General features: G+C 31.7%; 1 protein-coding gene across 2 annotated transcripts in view; it reads left to right on the top strand.

Annotated features, from left to right (window-relative positions):
* Nucleotides 1-21,974, top strand: part of LOC129225271 (protein virilizer homolog) — a 95,576-nt gene that overhangs the window by 55,012 nt on the left and 18,590 nt on the right. For both annotated transcript variants that reach the window (XM_054859855.1, XM_054859856.1), the window contains exons 21-30: nucleotides 3,311-3,408; nucleotides 4,190-4,336; nucleotides 10,787-10,882; nucleotides 11,021-11,093; nucleotides 11,939-12,075; nucleotides 13,070-13,178; nucleotides 16,523-16,613; nucleotides 18,498-18,707; nucleotides 20,471-20,576; nucleotides 21,590-21,664. In XM_054859855.1, the coding sequence (XP_054715830.1) occupies nucleotides 3,311-3,408; nucleotides 4,190-4,336; nucleotides 10,787-10,882; nucleotides 11,021-11,093; nucleotides 11,939-12,075; nucleotides 13,070-13,178; nucleotides 16,523-16,613; nucleotides 18,498-18,707; nucleotides 20,471-20,576; nucleotides 21,590-21,664 (1,142 nt within the window). The remainder of the gene's footprint in view (nucleotides 1-3,310; nucleotides 3,409-4,189; nucleotides 4,337-10,786; nucleotides 10,883-11,020; nucleotides 11,094-11,938; nucleotides 12,076-13,069; nucleotides 13,179-16,522; nucleotides 16,614-18,497; nucleotides 18,708-20,470; nucleotides 20,577-21,589; nucleotides 21,665-21,974) is intronic.

The raw sequence follows: 21,974 nt of genomic DNA, 5'->3' as shown, positions 1-21,974 counted from the left end.
GCAACGGCCGTCCCCTGACGCCGTGCACACTTCCATCTCTTTCGCCATCATCGGAGAGAAAAACGGAGCAACGAGATGCACGTCCGGTTGCACTGGAAGCAGCAAGCAGAGTGAAGTGGGGTGGAAAAATGAATCGGCAAATGAGCGATCAGATCCGGGTACGCGGCGATGCGCGGGAACCAATGAGTGCGTTTGGCGCCCAAACAACGGAGGGAAGGGGACGCTACGTCATTTTAATGGCCGACAAGAAGATGCAAAAAATCGGATCGACGCTTGAAAAATTGTCAAAAAGCTAAACGATGGGAAAAGTGAATAAGTCACATATTTATCGTAAAGTGCGCGAAATTTAACGGGGGAACGCGGGGAAAACGTGGAATGCACAGGAAAATAAAAAAACAACAAAATGGGGGAAGAAAACGATTAAAATGACCGAAAACATGGGAAAAATGTAAATGGGTAAAAAATGTGATATGCATTATCACAAATGTATTATGAGCAAATAATATTTAGGTTAACTTTTATCTTTTGAATGTCTAGTTAAACTTTTTGGTAAGTAATTTCAAATGTCTTTTATTGCAACCATGAAATAGGTCCATTACTTAGGTGACAATTTGATGTCCTTCCATTACCGAAATACTACATCTCAATTAGTTCACCAAGAACCTATGGGGTATAGAAACTAATGTTTTTTTATGCAAATCAGAATTTCGCCCCTTGTTAAGGAGGCATAGGTAAAATTTTAATAGATATTTAATTTATGTGGTTTTTAATGTAAGGGAAGGATGAAAAAGTACAGTAGCAGAAGGACATTTATGTATAAGCTGATACAGGGTAATAATTAAGAAGAGGGGGGGGGGGGGGGTAGTAGAAAGCTAACTATTGTTTAAAGTTAGTAGTCACATTTAAAACATATATAAGTAATATTTGAACAAAAATTATAAGTGCTTTTATTTAAAAAATAAGCTTTTATTCAAATTTTTACAAAAATATTTTGTGATTTTTTTTTCTTTCATTGTATGTGATGAAAATCATGAAAACTACACTCAAAAATTCCTAAGCATGTGAAAATCATTTTGGTATGACATCTTTGTGATATGACAAGGCAATTCAAGCAGAAACATTTGCTTACAAACTTGAAATTTATATTGGAACAACACAATATTGAAATTGCTTTCCGATTTGTTGCCACAAGTCACAAGAAAGAAATGTTGGGCGCGCTGGTTTATAACGTATTTAACGTAGTACGAAGAGATCAGTAAATTTAAAGATCAACTTTCACAAAGATTGAGTAATATACATTCTCATCCTGACACACAAAATATGCACTATTTGAACTCTGTAACCAGTTATGTTATTGAATATAGTAAGTACTTCAACAAATCGAAGGAGATTTCACTTCAATGTCAAAAGACTGAGGACAGTTATAAATAATGTTAAAAATGAAGATACAGCTGAATTAAAAACACCAAATCATAAAGAATATGCCAAATGATTTATTAACATTTGGACAAGTTTTGTTAGTTGGATGGAAGGGAAATAAATTAACAAAAGTCAATATTGGACAGGTGCTTCATGTAGAAGATAAAGGAATAGAAATAGCTTGTTTGAGAATGCATAATAATGTAGGAATGATCTTTGTATTTCCTGAGAAAGAAGGTAAATGTTCTATGGAATCGGATAAAATTATTGTGTATTTAAAGAATTCAGAATTGTAAACATGGCTCAGGTATTAGATATCATTGTTTCAGACTGCTGTAGTAGCTGAATAAATGTTTTTAGTTGAAATTTACAAAATTTACTTGCTTTGGACTTCTTGTCCTTCCGTTACTGTCCTTCCGTTACCCTTAACAAATACATAATTTATATGCTTAAAATAATTATTTTTTAAAAGTAGAGGTGGAATTGTAATGACTGAACACTCCTGCATGTGCTCTAATTTTTATAGAATTTTCCCTTTATAGTTTAGCTGAACTTTTGGGGAGAACATGATAGCTTGAAAATCATGTCCCAAAAATGTCCTTCCGTTACCGATTTTTAAAAATTGATTTTTAAAAAAGTTACTAACGAAAAATTCTTGGCTTTGGCTTTTATAGCAACTTACTATGATGAGTATAAAAGTCTAGGCATCAGTTTTTGTAAAAATATGTATTTTGATATGCTCACAGACAGAAATCCATCGATTTTTTTTGTAAAAACTGTCCTTCCGTTACCGCTGGAATTCACCTGTGAACAATTATTTACATACATGAAATACACCGCCAGCTCAGTCAATTCCAGTCGAGGACTGCAGTTTCGTGCTTATTAGCACTCATCAGCCCGGCATAAGACTAACTGAGCTGGAGGTGGAAAACCTCTTAAGGAAGCCAAGAGTGCCAAACAAACTGGTAGCTAATATAGAATTAGCACAATTCATGTATTTCTGCCTTAGCCCCGGCTATAGGGCGGTAACTTACTGAATTATTTACATAGTTTCTGATGTCCTGTAGCAATGCTTTATAATTTTATAATAGAACATGATTTTTATCGTAATGAACATTAAGTATGCTTATTTAAGTATTTTGCTTATTACTTATGTTATGATGATTGCCTGGATTTTGGATTCTCCAGAGCCAGATTGCTTTTGGTCCAGTTTGTCATAGATTGCTGTGAGTGATACAAGGGCAATTAAGGTAGAATGAGGCAATATTTTAGCTGACGTGTTCCCCCGCACTGGCATTCATGAAGGGGAAAATTATTTAATGAATATAAATTTAAATAATCTTACTATAATTAACTAGTTATTAAATTCATGTAGGGCTGCATTGTATGGTTTAAAAAAATAAATAAATAAACCGTGAAATTTTTCTTCGGTAGAGACACTGCCTTTTGCAGACCTAGTGCGGATCCATGGCATCCACTTTTTTAGGTAGCCCTACTATTGGTGGGATGCCATTGCCACAAGAATTTTGACGTCCAGTTTCTTCACTAGATAGAGGCTCCTGGGCTCTATTTGATGCAAATCTGCATTAGGAATTAAATTTTGCTTAGAGATACTTCATACCAAATGAGTTACTCGAGGGATCTTTTACATGCCACATAATCATACAACATGGATGGTGTCAATTTTCTGCATCTTGAAAAAACCACCAACGGGATCCAGGTTTGATCCTGCGCCTTTGGGCGTGAGAGGCCAGCGTCTTAACCACTAGACCACTCTGTGGGCATGAAAGTTAAATAAAGGCAAGACCAAAATGCTTCCACATTTAGAGCTGTACTGTGTAGTGTCGTCATATGGAAAGGTGAGTTTCTGACTTTTTCATTACCCAATTAGGTTCTACACTTGAGGAGAATGCTGAACTGAAGTACATGTATGCTATCATTCAAGCGTTTTCAAATGACGGGACGGATAGCTTGAAGGGAATTTTGCAAGTGAGTAGCATTCATTTTTGTGTTGTTGTTTTTAAATTGATTTAGATTATTCTGTGTTTCTAGTGAAAAACACAGTGCTTGATGTAAATTGTAGGACAAAGTTTCAATTGCAGTAAAACTTGGATTTCTACTTAAAAAATAAATTAATTAATAACTTTTGGAAGAAACTAAAATTTTGAATGTCAATTTTCAGAGAATATTACTAACAGAACACTATCTTACTACTTCTATTTTAACTTTTTGGGTCTAAAAAAGCTGGATCAGGATTGGTATAATCTATAATTTAATCCCTTCATAAGTATTTTATTTCTTACTTACAAGATTCTAAGCACATTTATAATGTTAAAACAAATAAATAAACTATTTGTTTTGAAAGCAAATGTTGAAGGCCCAGTACAAATACATAAATAATAACAAAATGATAGTACAATGCAAAAAAATTCATAATGATTCACTGTTGCCCAATATTTTGTACATCATGTTTTTATTTACATTTTTACCAAGTTCATTAGAAGAAAATGACATTTTCTTTTTTTTCTCAAAACGTGCAATGGAATTTTACTCTCACTTAATTTTGGAAATAAATATGAGTTAATGTAATTAAATTTTTGCAGACAAAAACTTTACATTTTGATAATCATTTGTAATTTTTATATTTAGGTATGTTTTTGGAAATGTGTCACACTACACTATTTCCATATTCACATGAAGCCATTTTGTTTTTAATGCTATGATTACACATTTTTGCTTGTGAAATGAAGGTGTTTTTTTTCTCCACTAGAATATTTGTGATACATATTTAAAGCCTTCTCATCAGTCTCCTGCTTTGGTGGGATTGCAAGGTGTTTTGGTAGTTGCCATCGTCAAGCCTTCAATCAGTATTTTACGAGCCATTTTAGCGCATCTTATTCTCGGTCGAGGCACTGAGGTACATGATATTAAAAATGTTATTTTTTATCTCATGGATTTGCATGTTATAGTAAATAATGGTACAGAGAATTTTATTGTTTATATGATCTCTATAATTTAAAAATTTTCAATTGTTTATATGATTATTTGAACATTATTTTTTGTTTAATGCATCACTACAATGTTTTTATTTTTAAGAAAATTATAAAAAATTCATTTATAATTTAAATTATCTCAATCATTTGATAATACTCAACTGTTTATATGGTTCTTAAAGTAACCTTTTTCATTTAATGCATCACTGCATTTTTTTTATTTGGAAAAATTGAAACGTTTTTTTATTATTTAAATTACCTCAAGCATTTGATAATTCTCAACTGTTTATATGATTCTTTAAAGTAAGCTTTTTTTATTTAATGTATCACTGTAACTTATTTTTAAATTATGATTTATTCTCTTCAAGCTGGTTATAAAATAATCTTTTTTTAATATTATTACTATTGTTGAGGTAAACCTAACCAAACCTGGTTGCATTCTGAAGGCTTCGCAAATCCTAATCACAGCATTACAATTTTGTCAGGTTAGATTTGCCCTAACTGTAGCTTTGTTACCTCAAACATTGTTTTATTCCCTAGTGAAGAAAAGACATTAAGTCATGTGTTGGGCAATTCCACGAAAACGACGACTTTTACAAAATCATTTGTTTTATACTAATTTTGTAAATTTCACTTTTTATACTTTGTTCAGTACCTTAATATCAGCCAAGTGCAATAATATTTTTTAACTTCATTTAAAATATGGTCACTTTTATTTTAATAAATCTTAATATATAAAAATCTTCTGTGCGGACGTTTGTCACAATAAGGCTTTTAAACTGCTGGACCGATTTTGATAAAATTTTTTGTGTGTAATTAAGTTGTGGCAAGCATGGTTTCGAAGCACGATGGATCGAATCGGAAACGTTTTTGTTAATTAATCATTAATTTAAACATTGGATGGTTATGTCTCCCAAATGGTAATATTTATTTTAACCTATTGTTGAGCGAGAACTGAAATAAATATTTAACCCGTTGCCAAAGGACAATAAGAAAGCCAGCTCTGCTTTTTGTAATGAAATTTCCTACTGTAATATGTCAATTGAGAAAAGATAAAACATATATAGAGAGAGAGTGAAGCCTTCATTTCTTAAAAGCAACGATTTTAGTTCCCATGATATATTTTAAAGTAAAGTACTGGAAGATTCACGCAAAACGTGTGTTCTGTCGTTGTAATTGAACCATATGACCGGATCAGTGCTTTAGGTTTTACTAAACAAATGATCAGAAAGTACCGTACCTAGCAACATTTGTTTCTCTGCTGAAATCCACCTGAGTTTTGGCATCAATGTCAAGAATACTCTAAGAATTATCGAACTAATCAGTACATTATTAAAAGAAAAGATGATGGAATTTAAAGACGAAACAAATTTTATTTTCGGCCAGATAAATTACAACAGGGTAGTTCTGTACACAAAAGATCAGTGCAGCGGAAGATTTTATCTTTGGTGGAAAGAACAAATTGGGCAATATATGAAGGTTAAAAAGTTTTCGTTCAAAAGATCGGACAACTAATTGGTCGGAGTTGGCTTCGCTCACTGATCGGCTGGGTTACAGTAACGTGGTGGCTTAATGACTTTGGCTATAAATAATAGAGTTGCGTGATCATTTGTTTACATTTTAAAGCTACTGTTAATGTAATTTATTTATTTTTTTATTTTTTTTGCAAAATATTTCAAATTGCAAAGAATTCTTTTTCGTTTTTAAAGAGTTTTTAGTCATTTTAGTTGAAGAATGTGTTTATTTTACATCGGGAGGGGGGGGGGAGGATAGGGATGAGTGATTTTCGCTTATTCAGAGAACTGTTTTTACCTTTATCATTTTTCTAAACGATATCCTTTCGATTGCTTTATTCTTTTTCATATGGGGGATGTTGCAGCGGGATTTCCCGCTTGTTCTAGATGGGTAGTTAGATTTTTACACTTAATATCTGAGGACGCTTTTTATCCTTTGAGTATGGCTGAAGGAAAAAAGCATCAAGTACGGGAGAGAAAATAGTTAACAAAACAACTACTTAGTGGGTATTAGATAAATCAAGTTGCAATAAATATGCACATTCTGACACCATAGCAGCTTAAACCATTTTTTTTAACTTATTTTTTCAACAGAACGGTTCAAACACTTGATAGTTTATTGAAATTTTTTAACTTTTCAATTCACAAAGTTTGAACAGAACAACGTCTGTCGGATCCTCTAGTATTTAAGAAAAATCTTGTGTTACCATCTCATGCATTCTGTCACAACACTTAAACTTAAATCATTTTAATCAAATGCATGAAAAATATTCAAATTAATAGTTTTCTATAGTTCTGTATCTTGAAAGTACTCATCAGTTAAACTAATGAAATCATACATAATTCCCAGAAACTTCATTTTGAGTAGGAAGTCCGAAAGCTTGGTTGACATAAAAAGGTCTATCCATTGCAAAGCTAAAAATAGTATACAAATTGAAAAGTAAAGTATTTTTCTATTTTGTTTTTCATATTTTATTTGTTGACAATGAAATACAGAGGGAAAAAAATCAGTTTTAATGAAAATAATTTCACTGTAATCACTATATTTTTTGTTTTTCATCAAAAATGTTATTCTCTCACACTTGGAATTTTTCTGATTCATGATGTTCAGTATTCTCGTCTAAATAAATAAAGTGATATATAGTTGAAAATCCCAATTTATGATAGAAAAGACAACCCTTAAAAATCCTCATCATATGAAATCAAGACCTGGCGGCTAGGTTTTCATATATATACTAGCTGACCCAGCCACGCGTTGCTGTGGCGCAGTAGTTGGATTAAAAGAATCTTTTACTCATTATTTTGATACAATCAAATTAATATTTTTAAAAAAGTTTAAAATTGTTTAGCCGATTTCAAAACATAGGAGGTTGATAATGAGCGCGTTAGGCTGAAGTAAGTACTTATTAAATGACTTACTAAACCTACGCTTAGTAAATTTTGTAAGTACGACTTCGGCCAAACATACAGAATTAATTGAAATTAACAGTAAATATTGAAACTGATTGTAAAATATCGGAACGTAGAAATTTAGCATAAACCAACATACAGTTTTAGAATGTATTCTACATTTTATCTATCTCAGCTTTATCTACTGTTCGTAATCAATGGCTTTTTTACAAAAACAATAACTAAATTTAAAAATTAATTTTAAAAAATGAAGTAGATAACATTTATTTCAAACTACTGTTTCTATTATTTGAAAATTTAAAACTATCTAAGCACTAAGTTGTGCACAAAATTCTTGCTTAACCTGTCTTTTACTAATTCGAATAGGTATGATAACTTTCCCACTCGTGAATTGGCGATAGATAGTTTTCCCAGGAGATATATATATATATATATATATATATATATATATATATATCAAGTCCAAACCGCAAATAGACATTGTTTTCTCTTAATATCTTTTTAGGGTGATTGAAAAAGGTAAACGCTTTGAAAGTTGAAGCCTTCTAAGTGTGTTTGAAAATTATGACGCTATTAATGGAAGTACATGGCAACACGAAAAATTCCCTTTAAAACTTTCCCGTCAAAATTGTTGATTTTTGATGAATAAACGTGTACCGTTGCATATTCTAAGTTGGTTTAAACTGTGAAATGAACAATTGGTGAACCAATTTTTTAACCAGAAGTCATACATTGACATTCTTAGTACATCCTGATAGTTTAAAAATTTTGTTAGAATGTATACCTCTTTTTTTCCATCAAAAACTGTATTGCCTTGTTCATAACAACGAACTGCACAACCTGATTGCGAATATTTTTATACAACTGTTAGTTGGCTTATTTGTCGCAATGATTGTGGCTAAGACAGCGTCATTGCACTTTTCTCGTTACAAATAAGTGTTAACAAAGTCGGTCGCCAATTGATCAGGTGATAACACACCATAATGACTTTAAAACAAATTTGAAATTAAAATGCATAAGTCTTCAATCAGCCCTAAAGCTTCATTATAAATCTCTGGTGTAAAATCTAGATTTGGACATTGTTGTGTTTGATTAGCTCTATGAAGTACCTTTTCATACATAGATTGTATATAGTTTTCCCTCAGAAATGATGATTGTGTTGGAGATTATGTTGTCAATATTACTTGAAACAATTGACGAATACTGTTTGTCGTTATGCCACCTTCTTACTTTTGCAAGAAAGATTCAAAGGCATTTCTGCATACATAGCAAAAGCTAAGAAAGAATTGCAAGCATATACAATGACCTTTCCTCACCTGCAAAGCTATTAAATCCCGAGGCTCATCCACTCGACCAGAGAGCTTATCCCATTTAGACGGAATGTAATCAAACAGAGGTTGATACGCTTAATAAATACGCTCAGTAAATCTTTAAACTGGGAGTTAAAATATTTTTCACAGCAGTTAGACATGACACTTGTAGCAATTCAGTAAACGTTTTGACACAGATATTTGATTTTCACAGGAAATTGTTGAGAACCTAAGAAAACTGACATGTTCCGCGGAAATAATCAGTGACATTTCGTAATTTTTACAGTGCATTTAAAATAGCATGGAACATTGATGTATAACTTTATGTTTGCGAATCGGCTGACCACATAAGATTTTTGGCACTATGCAAAAGGATCAGTGTCGTTTTAAGTGGCTCAAATGCTCTGTGTAGAAGATTTATTTTTGAAAAATATACTCCTTGACCGTTTTCGAGATGTACTGCAAGATGCTGGACAAATGGGTCTCTTTCGTGGATAGGGAAACTAAATTATTCCCGATAGTTTCTCTTTGCTGCTTATATATCTTCTCATTTCTTATCTTGTTATTTCGTCATTTTAGCCTATTTTTCGTACTTCAAATGCGACCTAATAAGGAACTTTAATAACGTATTTGGAAAAATGCTTAGTTGATTTCTGGGAATTGCAAATTTCGACATTAATATGAGCCTCATACATTTTTAAAAGCAGTGGTGAGTATGGAACTACCCGATGTTTATCAATTTCAACTTGATTTGTAGAATTTGACATTTACATTGAAAAATGTGGCCTCTATTATCATCGTTTCTACTGCGATACTATTGATAACCATCGATATCCGTAACATGGTATTATTTGTAAATTTTCATCAACTCAAGAGTAAAATTTTTTGAGGATGATTTAACATACATGATACTTAATGATGTAAGAAAAATCTAGCAAAAGAAAAAAAAAACGAAATCTTATCCGCTTAAATTCAGTAATCTTCTACAAATTATCCTGGAATATTTCTGAATTATTCAAAGTCTTTCCCGCTTATAATGCCAACCGTGTGTCTGACCCTTTCACATAAAACTTAAGCTCTTTTATAATAACTGCTTGGCATCTTCTTGCTACGCCAAGAAGCTTCTGAAAGCATTAGCCACATCTAACTCGCCTGTCAATTCCGGCAAAGCAAAGGAACCCAAAAACATACTCGCCCGCTTTGGGAGTTTACCCAATATCGGCGGATCGTTATTAATCACGAAGCCGATACACTTATTAAATAGGCCCAGCTAATCTTTATACTGGTGGTGTGAAATATTTTTCACAACGGTTAGAAGTCTGCATTTGTGAAACTCGTAGCAATTCAGGAAACTTTTGAAGAATGTACTTAGTTTTTTCAGGAAGTGGATAAAAACCTGTAAAATCCAGAAACATTCTTTTTAAATAATCAGGAACGTTACGGCATTTTTTACAGTGTAGATGTCAAACGATGATAACGGTGTATCGATTAATTAACTTACACCGCCATCTATTAAGAATTTATAGAACTAAACAATTATTACACACTATTAATGTAAAATAAACATTTTATTCGCAGTAAAAAATTATAAAAACCATCCTATCTTTTAAGTTGGACCAAATTACGGATACGTATGGAATTTGATAAAAATCGATTCAGTAGTTTCGGAGTTTACCCCGAACAAACATCGTGACACGAGATTTTTATATATATAAGATATATATATATATATATATATATATATATATATATATATGTGTGTGTGTGTGTGTTAAATTGTTGTTAATTTCAGAAACAAATATTTCATACCTTTCTATGACTTTAATTAATGTTAGAATTTGAATTGTTGGAAAAAAATTTTTAAAATGAATTATAAGAATATTTTTCATTTGTGTAACCTTTTTCATTATGATGGTTGGTTGGTTTACTTATTTTTAATGGCGCAAGAGCCCTTGAGGGCTATACTGCGCCAAACGATTTTTTAGTTTAAAATTTATACATAAATAAAAAATCAGGGTATGATAAAAGTACAAATGTTTTCATTATGATATTTTTGTGATGTACAAAAATTAGTGTATTTAAATAGTTTTTAAGCTATATGTGATGCGAAGTTTAATTTATTTGATTCTTTATTTTGCAGTTTAAGGATCTAACAGCTGTTCCAATCTTGTTGAAAGTTTTTTCATTGATGCTTTTGATTCCTACATCTTCATTTTCATATCAAATTGCTCAAAATGTAAATATTTCCATTTTTCTGATTATTAAGAAAGTGTTACTTAATGTTTTTTTTTTTACTTTTTCTTTTGTACTATTATATACTATCATATTTGCATTATTTACTGAAAAATTATGATTTTTTCTTTTCATCTTTCAGGTACAAACAGAAATTATTGAAGCTCTTTTAACATATACTCAGCCTTTCTTAGGATCTGCTGAATCAGAGGAAGGTTTGTGTCACAATTTAAATTCATTTTAATAAAAAAAAAAATTGTTTGCTTTGTATTTAATGTACCTTTTCTAATAATTTTCATTAATCTAAAGATATAAAAGACAAGATGAAGTTTCATAATAATTGTGTATTGTTTTAATTGAAAATGTATTGCATATTGCATCATAAATTTTTTAAATAAATATTTCAGTAATTCTAATCCACTGTGAACACTAGAATATGAATGTATGTTGTAAAACCAAAGACTTTATTTTTGAAAGGGCAGCTTTCACATTTTAATATTATTATTATTATTATTATTATTATTATTATTATTATTATTATTGAAGCAATGTGTTGATATTTTTTTAGAGTTACCCCAGAATGTTTTTAAAAAATATGATGTAAGAAAAATACATTAGTATGTTACTAATAGTTTTTCAATTTAAAAGTTTCTGTTAAATAATTTTGCTTAATGCTTATGGAGAAATTTGAAAAATATGACTCTTATGCCCTTTTCAAACTTAATGATTTCATTGAAAAATTTTGTGTTCTTTCAAATCTAACATATACTTTTGATGCATGTCATCAGGTGTGCAAACTATAATAATTTATTTCATCAATGAATTAATTTGAATACTGTTTTTATCTGCTTCAGAAATAAATTTAAAAAAAAATGGTAAAATTAATTTCAATCATGAATGATTAATTGTTTCATATTTTCATTTCTTTTGAAAATGATAACATATACCTTTGCTACTGTATTCACTTTTGAAACTTTTTATTCAATAAATTTCTTCGTGCTCAGATTTTTTAACAAACAAACAAACAAACCTTATTTATATTTATCTTTGATTTTTATAGCTCTGAGCAAAAGTTTATGGACAGAAATGGTTCAAGAAATCTTAAAGTATACTAAGTTATCACCAAGCAATTTTATGACAGGACTCACCATACTTTCAGAACTTTTGCCTTTACCTTTGCCCTTGCAAACAAGAGAGGTGATTAAATTATTTCACTCATAAATTATACTCTGAAAGATGAAATGTCATTAGTTAACATGAATTATCACTGTTAAATGTTCATCTATGATTAAGACTTAACACACTATGGATGGGTCGTGAGAAACCTCCTGAGTTTCTCCTTTTGTCAAAGGACTTCATTGGGTTTTGTGCATTGGTAACTCTCATGCCATGTCTTACATATTTCACGAGTTTATCAGTTCTAAGTTCAAAGCCTTAAGTTAATGTTGTTTGATTATTTTGACATATATTCAGTAAATTACCACCCAATAGCAAGGGCTAAAGCAGAAATACATGAAATACACCACCAGCTCAGTCATTTCCAGCCGAGGACTGCAGTTTCATGCTTATTAGCACTCATCAGCCCAGCATAGGAAAGTGATTGAGCTGGAGATGGAAAACCTCTTAAGGAAGCCAAGAGTGCCAAACAAACTGGTAGCTAATATAGAATATACCATGCCTTGCCTTCAATCCTCCAGTTGAACCGTACCATTGCTTCTGTCACTCGTCTGGTCTGCGCTAATTCTATATTAGCTACCAGTTTGTTTGGCACTCTTGGCTTCCTTCAGAGGTTTTCCATCTCCAGCTCAGTCACTTTCGTATGCCAGTCTGATGAGTGCTAATAAGCACAAAACTGCAGTCCTCGGCGCGAAATGACTGAGCTGGCAGTGTATTTGATGTATTTTGACACATGTTTTGCATGGAACCCCTGGTCCATAATGTGTTGAAAAATCCATTGTTAGAATGAATTTTGCATTATAAGAAATAACAACGTCAAAAAGCAAATTGTGTTGCGTTGAAAAAGGCGTTCCTTATAACGGCAAAACATGTGTCTGCAGTAATCTGCAATTTGTGCTTTTTGATGTTATTATTTCTTATTTTACTTTTTATCACATAGGTACTTATTTATCTAATTTTTGTACTGTTTCTTACTTTCACCATTTTAGTGAAACTTTTTTTCTTCACGTTTCAGCCACTTGCTGAGGAAGAAATTTTAAAAATGGTGAATTATAGGAAGCTTTGGAGTGCGCACTTGCATTCGCTTAGTGGGATCATTCAAGAAGTGATTGTTAGCCTTGCTGGTAAATTTAGTTTGATAATTGCATTGAAAACATTCAATAAGATGTGTGTGTGTATGTGTACTCTCAGTGAATTCGTTTGTGTTGTAAAGAAAATGAAGAAGACAATTTTTGCCGTATAAACAAAACATTTTTTTTTGACTTGGTTACTGTCCACCATTTTCCAGTTATGTACAGATATACTTCTGGTACCATATCTTTCTCTTAGTATTTCTCAAAGTAAAATTAATTTCATTAGATTGAATGAATCTTTTCCTAGTTTTTTGAGCAATCACATTGCTCATTGTTCTCATTGAACTGTTTTGGCATCCTTTGATTTTATTTTCCCACCGCCACACAGTGGTTCAAAGGCGGAAAAAATAGCCATTTTTAAGTTTTAAGATAAAAAATATTTCTTGCCGTAATTACTTAGCCCTTGAGTTGTAGTAACTTACTCCATAAGAGTTTAAAAAAAAAAAAAAAAATTCGTTTTTACAAAAATAAGTCAAGATTGTTGAACATTTATGTTTTTACTTTTTTCAGACGTACGCCTTATTCTTCAGTTTTAATTCATTCGTTCAATAAGGAGGACTAAAATTTAATAAAAGTCATTTCTGATTGGTTTCTCACACTTATAGGATGTGTATTACATCGTAGTTAAATATTAAAAATTCATGAAAATTGAGAACTACCTGAAATAAAAAAACATTATTTTCTAAAAAATAAATTGAAAAATATTGTGGAATATACTTTTATCGGCGGCTTCCGGTGGACTAAAATTTACATATATCAATAGTTTAATCCTCCCTGTAAATAAACAACAACATTTTAGCTGTGACCACCTGCGACTGCAGTCGTGGCAGATGTTTTGTTTGATTTTCGCTCTTTACAAACACCATTGCTGTAAACTAGAAAATAACCCGTAACATTATGACGGGGCTAAATTGCTTTTTTATCAAAGAAATTGGTCATCAAACTTGATATGCTCCAGACTAACATATCTCAGTTTCACTACTTTGCAGGAGAGCCTAAAAACGTTTGTTTACTGTTTCCGAAAGTTGGGACTTTTGAAACTTTCATCAATAAATATAGAGGATTTTTTTAAACAGATTTACGTTGTTATGGCTTAATGCGGAGCATTATTCTACATGCAATGAAGTTGTAACTTGAAAATAACAATTTTCGGACCCGTTTAGTATGGCTTTAAAGAAGATTTATATGAGAAAGGAATTTTTAAAACTCATACAGAATTCTATATAAAAAATTAAATAACCATTCTGTTTATAATACAATGAAATTAGAAAATCATCAAGCATTTGAAATTTCTGGTTTCCTTTTCGAAATCATTCTAGTATAAAGCTGTTCTCAGTTTGTCAACATTGCCAGAAAATATTGTTCGAGGGCATCAATTGCAATAAATAAACCTTGCGTGTGGCATACAACTGATTTAATTTATATTTTTCACTAAGCCTAGAAACAAATTTGAACTATAGAGAAACCATGATTTCACGTTTCTCAGTACCCTGAATCAAACATAAAAATACGGGAAAAACGTCAATTCAAATTTAAAAAAAAAACATAAAATATGGGAAAACGTAAAATATGGGAATTGTATAGACAGCAAAAATCAGATAAGGAAACAAAAATAATAATAAAGGTTGCTACGTTGACACTTATAAAAGTTAAAAACGCAATATTTTACGAAAAGAACATTATTGTACATACCAATTTAGATCATTCTAACACATTAAGTTACGAATCCGGGCCTTTAAGTTAAAAATAGTCAGTAATAATGAGTCATTGAATCCAAAGTAAATACAGCATCTTCCGGGATTGAAATACTTTACAAAGTTTTTTTCCTGGTCCTTATGATAAAGAAAATAGTTTTTCACTATTAGTAAGCTCTTAAATGCAGTATGGAGAGCAGAGAGGAGTTGTGTTTCCTCTTCTTGTTCATCTTCATTGGCAGCTGAAGGGTCCACAAGGTCGGCTACGGATGGAGCAGTAGCATTTCTGTTTTCATGGATTAACTTTCAACAGAGTGGATTGAGTTTAAAAATGCACAGAAGGAAACACGTTGCTTAATTTTAAAACATTTGTTTTTCTTTTTTTTTAACTGCCAAGGGAAAACGTAAAATGCGGGAAATTCATAAATAACAAACTTTCCATCCGGGTTAAATTAATATTGTTAGTACATTAAATTATTATTATTAGTACACGGAAAAACTGGGACCTAATGATAAAAATAGTAAAACGCGAGGAAAATGTTGATTCGGGGGACGTAAAATCGGAGTTTCGCAGTGAATACGATCAACCAGCAGGAAGGTAAATATTACCATACAACAATTTTAACAATTTTCCATAGCATTTTTTGAGAGTATTCAAAGTTATTGAATTTTTTCTGCTTTTTTGTCGTTTTGAACCACCGTGCGCTACCCTCTGCAACATCACCGTCGACCGCCCTCACGATGCTGCTTCTCTAGCGAAAACTGTCTCCAGGTTACGTCCATATCCTACACACACGCATACATGCACACATACACACACCTACGCACATACACACACCTACACACATACACACACACTTACATACTCACACACTCATGCCTGCACACAGACACAAACACACATGCCTACATACACACGCACACGTGATTGCAAAAAACATAATTTGAGTTCAAGATGTCAAAATTCAAATTAATTATTATTTTTTTAATTTTATTTATTTATTTATTTTTTAATCTATGCTCAAAATCTACACCTAGCAATATTTCATTTTATAATCAACAGTTCAAGAGACAAGTGATTTTATTATTTCTTAGTATAATATTTTTCTAAGTGCATAATAATTTTTCATCTTTCAGAACATATAACTACAATAATGAAGCGTCATGATAACTCTTGTCAGTATGTCAAAAGGTGAATCCAATGAGTAATTTCAACATTTTATGTAGAACAAAATTAATTGCTTCTAAGAATTGTGTGGCAGGTAGCAGTTTTAAATGGTTTGAATTTGAATTAAAATTGAGTCAAGAGTAACATGTTATATCATTTATCCTTCATGACATGTGTTAGGAAAAAATGGAAGAATGAAATTCAGGTTGATTCCCAACAAAATGATTCTTATTCGAAATCACTTATCTATGAAATTCACAAATTCCAGTCAAATTTAATTTCAAGATATACTGTAACAGTCTGATTTGTAATATCATTTTAATTAAAAAGTTAATTTATGTTAACTTACTTTGAAGTAAATTATGAAAAGTCTCTTTCTTGTCATATTTTTAAAGACATTTTTTTAAAACTAAAAAGCATCAAGTTTTGCAGGAAAGTCCATGTTTTATTTATCAGCACATGTTTTGTTTCAGCAACTAGCTGTCATCCTCTGCAGCAACTCTTGCGTCGTGTATGTGTACAGTTGGCTGATTTGTCAGCTCCTACAGCACTTTTCATTGTGAGGTAAATTTTCATTTTATTTTGCTAGTAGTCTCTTAGTTCTAATTTTCTTCAAGATTTATTTACCCTTTTGATTTTTGCAACATTTATTTCATTTTAAGAAGTATTCTCAATGATGGATCTAGGGGAATGCAAGCCGCGACCTTACCCCGGCAGCTACTTCTCAGGGAACGGCTTTTAGTTTTACCTTTACAACTCCTAAACTATCCAACTTTTGATTCTAAATGTGAATACCAGTTTTAAAGCACATTACATTTGTTACAAAAGTAATCTAGGATTTTTTTCTCCAACAATTATGGAAATCTTTTGAAATTGAGTTAGTTACCTTGTCTTTATAAGTAAATATTTATATTATTTTTTAATAGTTAAAATGCTGTATTCATTCATTGAAACCTAAGCTCTTGATTAGAGAATAGCTCAATATGACTGGTTGTTAAAAGGTTTCAATTTGTTTTATATAAATATGTCTATTATTTACATAAGTAAAACTACATTACTTTTACACTTTCACTATTACTTGTTATTCTTGCAGCAATAATTATATTGCTTGAAAATTTAGTTCAAAATTATTTCCATGTAAACTTTTTAGTTTTATCATGATTAGATATTTTTTTAAGAGTGTTTGTAATAATTTCTTAAAATTCTTATGTTAACTGGTTACTAAAGTAAAATATTTGTTTTAGATTTCCCATAATATTTCCCTGTAGATAATTTAATGTTCTATTTTTACTAAAAAAGGAGCATCTTTTCAAAATATATTTTTAATTAACAGCGTAAAACGTTTTAAACACTGCATTTTATTTAATATGCAATAGTTTTCAAGTAGGGAAAAGCAAGGAAACCATTTTCATTGGTAATGTAAATCAGGGAAATTTTGTGAACTTAATCAGGGAAAAGTCAGGGAACTTTTATTCAGTTTCTGTCGCCACCCTGTAAAAGGTTTCATCGGGAAAACCAAAGTGCCTTCCTTAATGCTAATGATGTTTCTTTGTTTTACTTGACATGAAGAATAATGTTTTATATTTAGTTGAAAAATAAATAAATAAAATGGAATAAACAAATATTTAATGCTAATAAATAAAGGTTTAATTAAATAAGATATTGGTTAGGTGCAGTTAGAATTAAAAAAAAAAAAAAAAAAAACGGAGTATTGGAATATATATTATAAAATTGAATCAAGTTAGGCTTAAACAAACTGCATTTGAAATAATTTTTACAGTTCAAGAATTAACTTCAAACATTTCCAGGGGAAGAAGATTTAATGTAATTTATTGTAATCAGCTGGAGACCAAAGTTTGTTAGTTAGACAGAAAGGTAAAGTTTGAATTGTGTTTGCTTTGTATTGTCTCTTTTATTCACCATGTGCTGTTATCCACCAACTCTAAAACTGTTTAGAACTGGAATTTCGAAGACCACTAGCTTTAAAAGCATTTGGAAAACTGGAGAAGGGAAAGGACTAAGGAGGCTCACAAAGCAGTTTCTTAGAGTAGATCATTGCCTTACAACCGCTGCTGCTATGATAGTAATGATGGCGATGCATTTGTTGAGAACACAAGACAGGAATTCCAAATTAAAGCGTTTGTTGCCTAATTCTGGATTTCCTTTCTTTCTCCTATTTTGCATCAATTTATAAAGTGGTCAGTTTATAAAGTCTCTTTTTTGATTTGCTTTTAAGAATGTCGTTTGATAAAAATACTGAGTATTGTGACCTCTAAAATAACTTAAAACATATCAGTCTAAAACACTTGATCTGTTATATTTTTTGTTTTGATAATGTAACTCTGGCTATGCGAGTTGAGAAACTTGTGTTTATTTTATAGTATTTTTTAGACATGTTTTTTTTTATTGATATATTACAGGCAAGAATGTATTTATTGTTTATTTCAGAGCTGTTTTAGATGCCTTATTAGAAACCCTCATTCTTCTTCCACCTGACCAAAAAGAAAATTTGGATCCCATAACAAATGCTCCCCAAGAGACGCCGACTCCCATGCTTAAAACCCCCACATCATTTACGGCACGAATCTTGACGCTTGTCGCATACTTGGTTTCTCATGCTTCTTTCAAGATCCCTATGATGCATATTTTGCGGGGGAGGTAAGTCTTACTTTGTGATTTACTTATTATCTGGATTATCAAGGTCTTAATTTATGAGGGTCAGTCAATAAATAACAAGGCAGAGGCTATAGAACTCACTCTATTCGATATTCTTCAAAAATACTGATCAAACTTGTTTAAACGCTCATCCCTCTGGGAAATAAGTCGCATAATTCTGTGCTCATAAAAATCTTATGGCTGCTGCTGGAGCCGATTACGCAAGCACTCCCTTACTTCATCGTCAGAATGAAATCGTTGTCCCTGAATTGCCTTCTTGAGTTCTCAAAGATGTGGGATCATATGGGGATAGAGCTGAACTATAAAAAGGGTATTTAAAGACTTCCGGCTTAAATTTCCAGGAAAAATCCTCAGTTGCATTGGCTTTCTGTGGTCTAGCTTTATTGTGAAACATGATGACAGCATGTGAAAGTTTAGCGGAACCACACACAGCCAATGCAAAAAAGGAACTTTTGTGGAAATTTAAGTCGGAAGTCTTGAACCACCCACCTTATAGTTCAGCTCTATCCCCATATGATCTCACACCGTTGAGGAACTCAAGAAAGCACTTTGTGGACAACGATTGCATTTAGACAATGAAGTAAAGGAATGCGTGCGTAATTGGCTCCAGCAGCAGCCAAAGGACTTTTATGAGCACAGAATTATATGACTAATTTCCCAGTGGGATAAGTTTTTAAACAAGTTTGATCAGTATTTTTGAAGATTGTTGAATAAAGTCTGTTTTATAGCCTCTGCTTTGTAGTTTATTGACTCACCCTAATGATTCAGACTTCCAGAAATGTAGCATCGGTCACAAAACACTAACACTGGCAACAAATTTGGCGAAAAAAATTATCTTTTGAATCTGGTTTATATTCAGTAGCGTAAGTATGGGGTTTAGCGCCCGTGGCAAACTAAAGAAATTGTGGCCCCACCCCCCAGGATTGCCCACATGGAAAGTCATCGGAGGTCATTGTGACCTCCAAAAAAAAAAATTGTTTTGGAACACTTTCATTTGGTGATTCGACAAGTATGAGGCAGCATTGTAATTTTTTTCCTTATTTTCTTTTTTGGAATTGTTTTCAATGATGCCCACTGTTTCTTCTTAGTAGATGTTATGTATGTGTCTCTAGCTCTTTTTTTTTTTGCTTTTGTGAGGGTTTTTTTTTTTTCATTTTTTTAAAACATTTTTCAAATTCTATGATAAAAAAAAAAAACTTTTTTTAATCAGTTGAAATGCCGCTCTCTTGGCTGCTGCGCCGACTTCATGAGTTACTTTTAGTGGTCCGAAGTTAATAAGAAATCTCATACTGGCTGCTGTGCCCCTGGCGAGAGCCACTCCTGCCAACTCCTAGTTATGCTACTGTTTATATTTGGAGCTATTGGCAATATTAAAGAGGGTCATCCATTGAATCACATTAAAATTGTTTATATTGAAAAAATGAATCTCTGTAAAATGCTTTTTTGCATTGGTTCCCAAAACTGGGGGGGGGGGGGGCTAAATATCTAAAGTGTTTCCTTGTTTACTCCAAGACTCTATTAAGGTAAAGAAGCCATATTTTGTTTTTTCCCTTTTCTCTATTGGGCTCATACATAAGTGCACATACCAATTTTTTTGAAGTACTAAAAAACATGGATTATTTAATTGATGTAAAAGGAAGTAGTCTAATGTCATCATCAGATTTTTCTTTCTTAGTTAAATCTAGTATTGGAAACTGAAAAATGTTTGTATTGCACAGTTGAAATTTTATTTCCTTTTCAAACAGTTCGAAAGCTGACGAAAAATATCTAGATGTTCTTCCACTTATGCTTGAGCTGTTCAACACTCCATCTGAGAAGCCTTGTGTGATCCAATGTCAAGAGTGCATTGTGGTAAGAATTTCATATCGCTTGTTGATATATAAATATAATCACTAATGAGAGAAAAATCTGTATAATTACTGCCCCACTTGAATGATTTAAAGCCTTTCTGGAGAATAATTTTGACCTTACAGATAGTTCATGCACTATTTAGAAAATAAGTGGTAATGCACTGCAAAATGAGCTATATTTGTGATAAATTTACAATCTACAAGAATGGCAGAAATGTGAAATTTGAAAATCCAAGTCATAGAAATTTAATGTGACTCATCTCAAACATTAGTCTTCAATTTTGTAACGTCACTGATAGGCATGCACTTTGTAAAATTTTAGATCACTGAAACTAATCTTATTGTAAAGAGCCTTTTATCACCAAGAAAAAAAAAGAGAGAATCTTTTGCAAAAATGACATTTTCAAAAGAAGATTCTTCACATGCACACACTCACAAAACCTTCAAACTTAGTAGCGTTTATTTGCATGTTCAAGTTAGATAAATTTCCATTGTTTATTTGTTTATTATGTCAAATTACCCATCAACTTTTTAACCATAATAATAATAATAATAATAACAAAAGACTGAGTCTTTTCCAAGAGAACCTGAATATAGTTCTGAGAATCTTTTCTGCAGTGGATTAGATAGATATACATGATCCTAGACATCTTTGTGAGTGCGCCAACATTTCATTTTCAGTGACCCCTTGGGAGGTCATGTTGCAGCCTTTCTTGAGGCTTCCACTGATCAAAGTTAAAGAACAGTGACTTCCTTTGTCTTGTCCATTGCTTCCAAGTTGATTTTTACTGATCAAATTTATTTTGCATCTATGTAGTTACTATCATCCTCCCTAATTTCTAAACAGTTCACAAAACATCTTGTTTATCCAAAAATTTCTTTTTTTTTTCTCCCCATCTATTATCTTCTAAACAGTTTTCATTTTTAAAAAAAATATGTCTTGTATTTTCAATGCTCTGAAATGTATGCTTATTGCTGTCAAGACGTATTTTTAACTGTTGATTTTTTTTTCAGTCAATCTTGCAGTCCCTATGTGATCCAGACATTGGTTTCATCACATTTGAAAGTGGATCAGTAGTCAATGATGTGGTAAGAATTAAATGGTTGTTTCACTTAGATAACTAAAAGAAATGGTGGCACAGTTCTGTTATATGCTCTCAAATTTGCAAATACTTAAAAACAGTGCCAAATAGGCAGCAAGCAGATATTTTCTGTAAATAAAGCTAGTAGTTTTTGTCCAACTTATTGTAGCTATATATCGGTGGCCATGTTATCAACATGCAGAAAAATAGTTGCCAACACATGTGATCTATGTAATTGTTTGTGCGTGAATAATTAATTAAGTTGTAATTTATTTACTTAGAAATATAGTAGAACCTCTCTTAAGGGACACCTCCGA

The sequence above is a fragment of the Uloborus diversus genome, chromosome 6 (assembly GCF_026930045.1).
Source record: "Uloborus diversus isolate 005 chromosome 6, Udiv.v.3.1, whole genome shotgun sequence".
Taxonomy (NCBI): domain Eukaryota; kingdom Metazoa; phylum Arthropoda; class Arachnida; order Araneae; family Uloboridae; genus Uloborus; species Uloborus diversus.
This window is presented reverse-complemented; position numbering and strand designations above follow the sequence as displayed.